Source organism: Austrofundulus limnaeus, unplaced genomic scaffold, assembly GCF_001266775.1.
Source record: "Austrofundulus limnaeus strain Quisiro unplaced genomic scaffold, Austrofundulus_limnaeus-1.0 Scaffold10, whole genome shotgun sequence".
In the NCBI taxonomy this organism is placed as follows: Eukaryota; Metazoa; Chordata; class Actinopteri; order Cyprinodontiformes; family Rivulidae; genus Austrofundulus; species Austrofundulus limnaeus.
The window spans coordinates 558,531-567,720 of NW_013952412.1; the positions used below are offsets into that span (position 1 = coordinate 558,531).

At 40.0% G+C, this 9,190-nt stretch overlaps 3 protein-coding genes and 1 long non-coding RNA gene across 6 annotated transcripts in view; 3 read left to right on the forward strand and 1 right to left on the reverse strand.

Annotated features, from left to right (window-relative positions):
• The window catches only part of eif2s2 (eukaryotic translation initiation factor 2, subunit 2 beta), a gene marked incomplete in the record, with an annotated part of 5,505 nt that extends 4,762 nt beyond the window's left edge, over positions 1–743 (forward strand). For both annotated transcript variants that reach the window (XM_014001705.1, XM_014001706.1), the window contains 1 exon segment: positions 1–743.
• A 291-nt stretch (positions 744–1,034) lies between these two features.
• On the forward strand, positions 1,035–5,291 carry srsf6a (serine and arginine rich splicing factor 6a). The gene is made up of 6 exons (XM_014001704.1): positions 1,035–1,203; positions 1,578–1,807; positions 3,541–3,665; positions 3,776–3,978; positions 4,080–4,151; positions 4,267–5,291. Exons 1-6 carry the CDS (start codon positions 1,097–1,099, stop codon positions 4,718–4,720), a joined length of 1,191 nt encoding a protein of 396 aa, XP_013857158.1. The 5' UTR covers positions 1,035–1,096; the 3' UTR covers positions 4,721–5,291.
• Positions 5,292–5,885: 594 nt separating this feature from the next.
• The window catches only part of l3mbtl1 (L3MBTL histone methyl-lysine binding protein 1), a 12,456-nt gene continuing 9,151 nt past the window's right edge, over positions 5,886–9,190 (forward strand). Inside the window, exons 1-5 of one of the 2 annotated variants that reach the window (XM_014001708.1) lie at positions 5,886–5,914; positions 7,331–7,538; positions 7,651–7,832; positions 8,171–8,297; positions 8,743–8,905. In XM_014001708.1, coding sequence (XP_013857162.1) covers positions 7,373–7,538; positions 7,651–7,832; positions 8,171–8,297; positions 8,743–8,905 — 638 coding nt within the window. In that variant the 5' untranslated portion in view covers positions 5,886–5,914; positions 7,331–7,372. The remainder of the gene's footprint in view (positions 5,915–7,330; positions 7,539–7,650; positions 7,833–8,170; positions 8,298–8,742; positions 8,906–9,190) is intronic. The other variant, XM_014001709.1, reaches the window with a different exon arrangement.
• Positions 7,743–9,190, reverse strand: part of LOC106513063 (uncharacterized) — a 23,461-nt gene continuing 22,013 nt past the window's right edge. Inside the window, exons 2-3 of the long non-coding RNA XR_001309748.1 lie at positions 8,240–8,303; positions 7,743–7,826 (exon numbers count right to left, since the gene is read on the reverse strand). This is a non-coding gene — a long non-coding RNA (uncharacterized LOC106513063). The remainder of the gene's footprint in view (positions 7,827–8,239; positions 8,304–9,190) is intronic.

A 9,190-nucleotide genomic window follows, 5' to 3' on the forward strand; every position in this document is an offset into this window, starting at 1 on the left:
GATGATGTTCAGCAGGTACACTGTTGGATTAAATGAATTTGGTTTTTTGGTTGATCATCCCGCCCTGCCGCCTCCTAGTTTTTTTTTTTTTTTTTGTTGTTGTTTTTCAGTCTGTGATCTAAATTCCTCGAAGAAAAGTTTGTTTGATCACGGCTTCTTTCTTCTCACATTTACCAGTCCACCTTTTCACCACACAAGCAGACACATTGTGTTGAACTAAACTGATTTACATAGTTTTCTTGCTTTTTTATTTGCGGCCACGGTCACTTCCTTGTTCCTCAACTCGTTTTTTTTTCTAGTCTGGTACACATCACAACATTTGTTAAAGAGGTCTTCATACAATGCTGCTCATCAAGGGGAGACCACAGTTTAAACGACTGATAGTGACGATATCTAAGATGGAAATAAAAACTACAGTGGGTTTTTGAGTGCTTTTGTAGCATTGATTTCTGATTGATTTTTATTCAATTAATTAGACTGAAATATTTTGAAAATAAAACGTTTTTGTCAAGAAGAGCAGGTTTTCATGAGACAATGCTTATTATTGAGAAGAAAATGGAGAAAAAAATACATGTAAGCACTGCTATTTTCCAGTGTGGTTAAATAAAATTCTAAAACATTCTAGCTTGGATATTAAGTTTTGTGATGCTGGTTGAACTGTGCTGCTCCTGTTTGCCACTCAAGGTCTGATGAGCCATTTTAAAAACCTGAATTTTTACTTAAATAAAATCTCTCTCCCTCCATTATGATCTCGGCTTGTATGCATTATATATCCGTTTGTATCTTGTGTCCAGTTCATGCAAATCTGTTTTGATTGACGTCAATCTAATAATTGTATTAATTTTGGCGAACTCGTTTGCTGGGTAAATGACATGATTGCAGGTGTTGGGGCTTTTAATTTGAAATTCTAATACCGGAAACATCCCAACCTTAGCTCTACGCTGATTGGCTGGCATGCGTACACTTCCTGGGAGTGGGAACTTGGGAAATGTAGTTTTTTTTTCTTCCATTGCACTAGTTCTGGTCATGTTCAGCTTCATTTCGATTGTTCTGAAGAGCCGTCGAGAACACAGCAGTTCGTTCAAAAGAAACTAAAATGCCGCGAGTTTACATTGGACGACTGAGCTATCATATCCGTGAAAAAGACGTTCAACGATTTTTCAGCGGATATGGAAAACTCATGGAGATTGATTTGAAAAACGGGTGAGTTTTAAGGTTGTAGTATGAATGTGGTGTTAGCTAAAGTTAGCGTGCGAACGACGTCACTTAAAGAACATTCAATGGTTTTAGGGATATTTTTCCACTTTAAGATGCGAGTTCGATCAAATATTGGGGTATGAGTGCAATTTTAAGAATTATTTATTTCTTATATCCTAATATTGAAGTATTTTAAAATTTTAATTCTTGTCTGTTCATCAAATGTCGCATGGCCAACATGGCGCCTTCATTGTGGGCCGAGGGCCTAGCTAGCGTGCTACTAGCAAGCTTACGTATCAAGCGATTCGCTGTGTTTTATTCCTTACTGAAGTTCATTTTAATTGTTTTTATGTGTTTATGTATTTGTTTCCTTTTTGTAGCTATGGATTTGTGGAGTTTGAAGATAACCGGGATGCTGACGATGCCGTATACGAGCTGAACGGGAAGGAGCTGTGCGGAGAGCGCGTGATCGTTGAGCATGCCCGGGGCCCGCGGCGAGACCGGGAGTCCTACGGCGGCGGCGGTGGTGGTGGCGGCGGCGGCGGAGGAGGAGGAGGAGGAGGTGGTGGAGGAGGCGGAGGAGGAGGGGGCTACTGGGGTGGTGGGCGCAGTAAGTGCAATCTTTGTACAACGTACCCAACTCTTTTTGTCCCTCTTCTGTCGATGTGAACAAGCGGCGTTCAGACTTGTAGTTTTGACATTTAATTGCGTAGAATTTTGGTCCACTCCGGCTGCCGTTCAGTTTCGGTTTCATCTTGCATGCAACCCTTTTCATTTAGTTTTAGTTAATCTCGTAGACGTTGCTTACAGTCACACCCATGTTTTAATCTCTCCTTTTAATGAATTTGTTCCAGCACACTCCAGAACTAGTATCAGTTTCTGACCTGCAGGTTTTTGCTCTTCCTGCTTACAAGCTATTCTTATTAATGAGAATGAGCAACAGCTGCAGGTCAGATGATTTTATATATATCGATTATTTGTTATTGTAGGCTGTAAAGCTGATATTAGGGCTGCATAATGTTGGGGAACACTCAAGATAGTTACATTTATTATCTTGGCCACCGTTATTTAAAAAAAAACAGGTGTGGTCATCAATAGTTCAGATGATTGGACAAACCTATCTATTGGCATACAGTTAGCAAATGCCAGGCACTTGAAACACAATAACTTGCTGTTTATTGCAGTCAAAGCAGTTCTTTTAAAAATACATATCCATTGCAATGACAATGTTTTTAAAATATTGTGCAGCCCTAGTTGATAGTAGTGAAAAACAAATTATTTTTAAATCATACAGCGTATTCTAAATGAATTTATCAAATTGAGACGTGCAAAAGTGGGAATTTTAGAATCATGTACAGTAATGAGATATTTTGTTAAACTGTTGCAGTAATGCTAAACACTTGATTACTACATATTGTAGCATTAGCCAGATGATTAGAAGTAAACTAACTTTCTTGTGAACTGTGTTTTGCTAACTTTGGCATATATCTATTTATTTACATTAAACATTAACAAAAGTCCTTGATGTTTTAATTTGAAAGAGTCCAGCTGCGGGCTGAGGCTGAGAGTCCATTGAGGCTAAAGATGACTGGCTAAGATGACTGGCTAAGATGACTGCCTGTCCCGTTTGGCCTTGGCTTTCACCTTACAATGTGTGTGTGACCTTTGCCCCCCCCTTGATCCTTGGCTGACCTAACCGGAAGCCATGATGACAGCAGCCTTTTGCCAATAGTCCAGGGGTGATGGTGAGGATTGCCATTGGTTTCTATGTTGACAGCAAACATGAGTGGATCGGCTCTAGTTAAGAACTTCAAATCTAAATTTCTGTAAGTGTAAAACTGCAAAAAAAGCAATATTTTTATAATTGTCACCCAGTAAAATGGGAGGTTCTAATAAATATGATGAATTCACTGTATCATTTAAGCTCAGATTTGCTGACCAGAATCTTTAACAGAAGCTCATGTGAATTCCTTCTTTCTTTTTGTGTTACAGGGTTCAGAGGTCTTGAAAGAACATCAATGTTCATTTGATAGTATCACAGATTATTGTACTAAAGTACGATAAGCTTTGTATTACTAAAAAGTAAGAGACAGTGGTGCTCTTTGTAGCAGGGAGCTATTTCTTACTATGAAACAAAGCAAACTTTAAGGAGCAAAATGGCTTCTAGATTGCTTATCTGTGGAGTAAAGTGGTATTTGAAGGACTACTTTTTATTTAAATAAAAAAAATATGTTTTCCTTGGAATTCGATTTGGCTTGTGTTTGTTTAACTGTCCAGTCAACGAGTACTGTAGCCTTTGTCAATATGTCTTCCTAATAAAACTGTATGCTGTTGTTTTTCAAGGTAGCGGTAGTGGTTACAGCAGCAGGAGCCGCTCAGGCCGGGATAAGTATGGACCACCAGTTCGTACTGAGTATCGTCTGGTTGTGGAGAACTTGTCCAGTCGCTGCAGTTGGCAAGACCTCAAGGTAAACAGAAAGGCACAATCTCTCCTTTTTAATTGGGTCAGTGTTACCTTTTCCTGAACAAAGTGACATTGTGAACACTTTAACAATGTTTCATTAATTTGTCCCGACAGGATTTCATGCGCCAGGCAGGTGAGGTAACTTATGCCGACGCCCACAAGGAACGTACCAATGAGGGGGTGATCGAATTCCGGAGCTACTCTGATATGAAGAGGGCTCTAGACAAGCTGGACGGTACTGACATCAACGGGCGCAAGATTCGATTGGTGGAGGACAGACCTCGCAAACGGAGGTCCTACTCCGGCAGCCGCTCCAGGTAAGTTTCAAGATTGGTATAAATATATTTCTGATTTGTTTTGTGGCCATCAGCTTTCTTTAAGTGTTAGGAATTGTCTATTTTGACTCTGTTTCTTTCAGATCTCGTAGTCGCCGCCGCTCCCGCAGCAGGAGCCACAGTCGCTCGAGGAGTCGCTCCAGGTCGCGCTCCAGGTGAGAGTTGGTGTTAATAAAAATAACGAGGGTGGTGTGATCGTCTGGCTTTAGCTAAACTTTGATCGGTGCAATCCTACAAACCCTAAAATGTGTCTCTCTTCTATTTTAATAGATCTCGCTCTCGCAGCAACAAGAGGAGACATCACTCCCGTTCCAGGTCTGAAAGGAAGTCTCGCTCCAAGTCCGGAGAAAGGAAATCGCGGTCTCGCACCAACAGGTCCCGCTCTCGATCCCAGAAGTCCAAATCCCATTCGCAGTCTCGCAAATCTCGTTCCCGTTCAGCTGAGAGGAAGTCGAAGTCCCGCTCGAAGAGTCGCTCCAAAGGGAAGTCGGAGAGGGATTCTCGAAGTCGCTCGAAGGAGATGTCGACCGACAAGAAGTCCCGAAGCCGCTCGGCTTCCCCGGTTGAGAACGGAAAAGAGGAACGAGCTGCTAAATCCGCATCCCGTTCTCCATCTCCACAGGGAGGCGATCGTCGGTCTAAATCGGGAGAGAAACGTTCGGTGTCTCGCTCAATGTCCCGCTCCAGGTCTCGCTCGCGGTCCAGATCTGCCTCTCAGGATTAGTGGAAGAGGAGAAATGTGTTTTTCGTATTTTTTTGAGCTCAGTTCATATTGCTGTACATAGTGAGCGGTGTTGTGTAATTACAGGCTTCTCATTTAGTCATCTTCTTTTTGCCACAGCTACTTTTGTTGGGAGTATTTTGAGAGCTGCCTCCTAATATCACACCTGCCACACCTGTTCCCAGTTGTATTGCAGGATTTTCAGTTTTGCCGACCCAACAGCTCTGGTTTAATAGTCGAGCTTTATTTTCTTTGAAATAAATGTTTTCTTAAAACATATTTTCCATTGTGATGATAAATTGTTGTATGAACGCTCCTTAAAAATAAAAATAAAATAAAACACTTTTTCTTTAAATTAGTGTTAACGCAGCTGAAAGCTTTCTTTTTGCTTGGAGCTGATTTATTTCATGCTCAAATGTGGAGTAGTTTTAGTAGTATGTGACCCACAGCAGTTTATTTGACCTTTAGCTTTTCTACAAATCAGCAGAAAATCTGTATTTCATTTTTAAACAGTTTGCCTCATATGTGCATATCCCTTTTAAACTTCGTGTATATAAACCAATTTAAAAAAGCAGAATTTCTTTGATTCTTTTTAGGTATTTGACTCACCTTTTGTTCATCAAAGTTGTAGAGCTTAAACATTTTTCTGGATTGATTGCAGTCCTAAATTATATTTTTCCCCCCTCATTTCAGGAGTTAAAATTACCCCCACAATGTTTTGCTTATTTAAAGTGTACCACTTATGAAAATAAAGTTGAAAGAGTGAAAACAATAAATGTGTGGGGAGGGTTTGTATTCTTCAGAAACATGACTTGCTGAAAGCAGCTTGATCTCGTTGAGTCATCCCCCTCAGTTACATATATAATGGAAAGTTGCATGTTTATAAAGATCCCAATTTAAAAAAATTAACTTGTCATTAAAAACAACCTTGGCTGCAGTCTCGATATGACCTAAATCCTGGTAATTACATAAGTATTGTTATTAAAGGGGAAGATTGGGTGTCAAACGAGTAAATGAGGCGCTTGCTCGCCGGGCTTTGACAGATATGCGGTTTAATCCAAGTTTCAATAAATAATATTGATGTAAAAGTGAAAACACTGCACTGTTTTCGGCGTTTAAAGCGGGGGGAATCTGATGGTCTGTAGCGCCTGTGCGCATGCGCAGTGAGAGCCCCGGAGCCGCAGGAGATCAGCGCTGGTAAGAAAAATTTCAGTTCCTAAAATCTATAAACGTCAAATATTTCCCTACTTATCAATCTCTGAAAACTGCTTGAAAGCAAAATAGTTTTCCCCACACGTCTTTTAAGAGTACAAACGTCAATTTGTGATGAATAATTGTGGCGTTTTTTGGATGTAATCAGTCACAAAGGTTTGCTTTTTTTTTTTTTTAAACCTGTGAGGAACATTTTGATTTGATGGCAGACGATGAATTGACGTAGCCGATCAGTCTCCCAAATATCATTTAAAAAGCGTTTTTTTCTCCTCATACTGACATGAAGTAACGCGTTATGTTACAGGGTTAAATATTATTCATTAGATATGAATGAGCTGAATAATTACAAGGTTAAATTTTATTTATATGGGTTTTTTTCTCTCCACAAGAAATCATAAATGTTTGGACATAATTTGCCTCATGGATTTCAGTTCCTCCGCCATTTTAACTGAAATGCTGTAGTTTTTGTGTGTTCGTAAATATTAGTGTGTCACCATTGGTGCCTCCTTTTATTGGAGATAATGGATGTTTGGTTAAAAAAAAGTATCAGACATGTTTGTTTTTCCATTTTAAAGAACAGAATAAAACAGTTTTCTTAATTTAAAAAAAGCCATTTATTATAAACTTAAAAGATTAAAGTTAGACAAAATTAGAGCTGGGGCTTAAAGGTAAATTCAGCTTTAAATTCAAATATATGTACATTGTAATAATTTTAAAGTGCCATTTTTTATGTGTAAACAGTATGAGAAGTGGTAAAAGCACGAAGATCAAAAGAAGTATTGGTTTTACCACCATGTGGTTACAATGGTCACCATTGTAACCACAGCTTGTGCAGGCCACACCCATGAGAGGCAGACAAAAGTGCGTACTGAAAAGTAAGCCTGAAAACAAACAGCTACCGTGCAAAAACTATAACTCAGATCTTAAACGTTCTTGAGCCACAAGCGGCAGGAAACTCTGCTGGGCGTGCTGGTCATTTGTTATGTTTCTGTGATGCTTTGTGTGGGAGATATTCTAAGCTAAAAAGACCCTCCATTTCAAGTTTTTAAGCGAGTAACACTGAATCCTTGGAAGTTTGAGACTGGGCACTCTGCATTCTGGAGGGATTTGAGAGGAAACCGTAAGTGCAATGGCAATGAGAGGTACTCGGTGTTAAAGAAAACAAAAAATACATAGGATTTGATGTATAAAATGTAGGAGCAAAAAGAGTTTGTTTTCAATTTTAAGTATGGAAAATGAGCAAAATTGTAAAAGCTGAACTGTGATTGTGCAAAAATGGTAAACGATATCAAAGTTGACATCCAGCTGTCTGCGACTTGTTTAAACACTGAATGTTGTTTCTACCCTGAAATATATTTGAGATTTTATACAGTAGTTTGCTGTGTTTTTCCTTGTTTGTAGATTTTTTTGCGGTGCTCAAGCACAAGACATAGGGACCCAAACATGAGTGCCAAAGTGACCGTGGAGGCTCCATCCAAAGAAGCTGACTGCACCCCTGTGGACCCATCGCCTTCGTCTGCCAGCGAGACCATCCTCATCTGCAGCGCCGACAGCATCGCCAAGAAAGCCCGGCCGCAGCCCCACACCACCGCCACCTTCCTCCTGCCAGGTGAGTTCACGTCTGAGTGTCCATGCCCTGCCACGCATTCTCAGATTTCAGTTTAAAGGCAGACAGGTTTTTATTTTATTTTTATTTATTTATTTATTTATTTTTCCATGAGCTCCTGGTCATCAGAAAGTGGAGGTGACTCCAGCCGTTGCAGTGGGAAACCCAGGTAAAGGCAGCAGACCCAATGAGTTGGCTACGCCGGCTCTGACAGCGCAGGTGGGCGGGGCTTGTAGCATCGTCCACGTCCTCGAGTGGAAGGAAGGGATGGCCATCCTGCCCAGTAGCAACCTCAAGGTAAAAACATGTTTCTGATTTAATACTTGAACGGTACACTGGAGTGGGAGCTCTGAATAATTTAGTCACAATTTTTATTATTATTTTTTTAATTATTAATGAAACTCCTGTCCATTACAAAGAGGTCAAAGAAACAAAAGCTGCTGGTAAAACATAAACACACAATAATTAGGAGAAAATCTCCCTAAAATCCTACATAATTTCTTTCTGGGGCTAAAAAAAATGAAGTTACATGTAACGTTTTGATGAACAGTTTTAACAAAACAACTTAAATAGATCAAAACAGGAGACTGTTTTGATCGGTTGCAATGATGTGTATGTGTGTGTGTGTGTTGTAGTTTTGTGTGAGTGACGTAGGAACTCTGAGCACACTGATAACCCCAGGGACCAAAAGTGGCACTACTGACCCAGCAGCAGGGACTTCTGGGAAATCAGCTGATCCAGAAAGTGCTCCAAACAAGCCGGGTAAGACTGCGGAAGAACAGAAGAAAAATTCTTGTTTCTTGAGAATGTTTTGTCTTAAATGTCTAAGGAATTTTTTTAAACGAAATTATTTAAAACATCTTATTTATTTATTTATTTTGCCACACTTGACATTTGTTGAATCATAAAGTATTTCATCAGGAGATCAGGTGTTCTCCAAGTAACTCAGTGATAACAATAACGAAATTATAGCTATTTTGTTTTTGAAAATAAATACGCGCAATTTCATGTGATATGTTAGCGCTCAAAGTAAGTGTTGTGAGTGACTCTCAGCTACTACCATGCCAAAATTTAGCTCAATATCTGTAAAAGCAGTTTGATTATAGCCATTTATGTTTTGGTTATGATTAATAAGCTGTGGCAACCGTTTTAATTGGTTTTGGGGAAAGAAGCGGTTTTTAGTTGACTTCCTTGTCATGTGTCCCAGAAGTGTTGGCTCCTGTCGGGTCCCTGAGGGCTGCAGCTGTGGAGCCAGAGAAGTTGATCCAAGTCAAACCGGAAGTCCAGGTCGTACTGGAGCATCAGAACCATGATCCCAGAACTCAGAGGAGCTACGCTGAAGAACTACGCAGGGACCCCCTTTCTGAGAAGTATGTTCCAAACGGCTGCTTCGCCTTTACGTAACACACACACCTACTATGTCTCTCTATTCTTGTGGGGACTTTCCATTGACTGCCATTCATTTTTTTGGAAATTTTATATCCTAACCCTGACCATTTACCCTAAAATTAACCTCACGGGTACCTTACCTGACCCAAAAACTAACCTAAACTCAATTCACACCTTGGTCCTAAACATAACCACCAACCCACCAATGACATTTAAACCAAATGGAGACTCGACTTTTGTCCCCAAATGCGCCAGTTGTCCCCAAA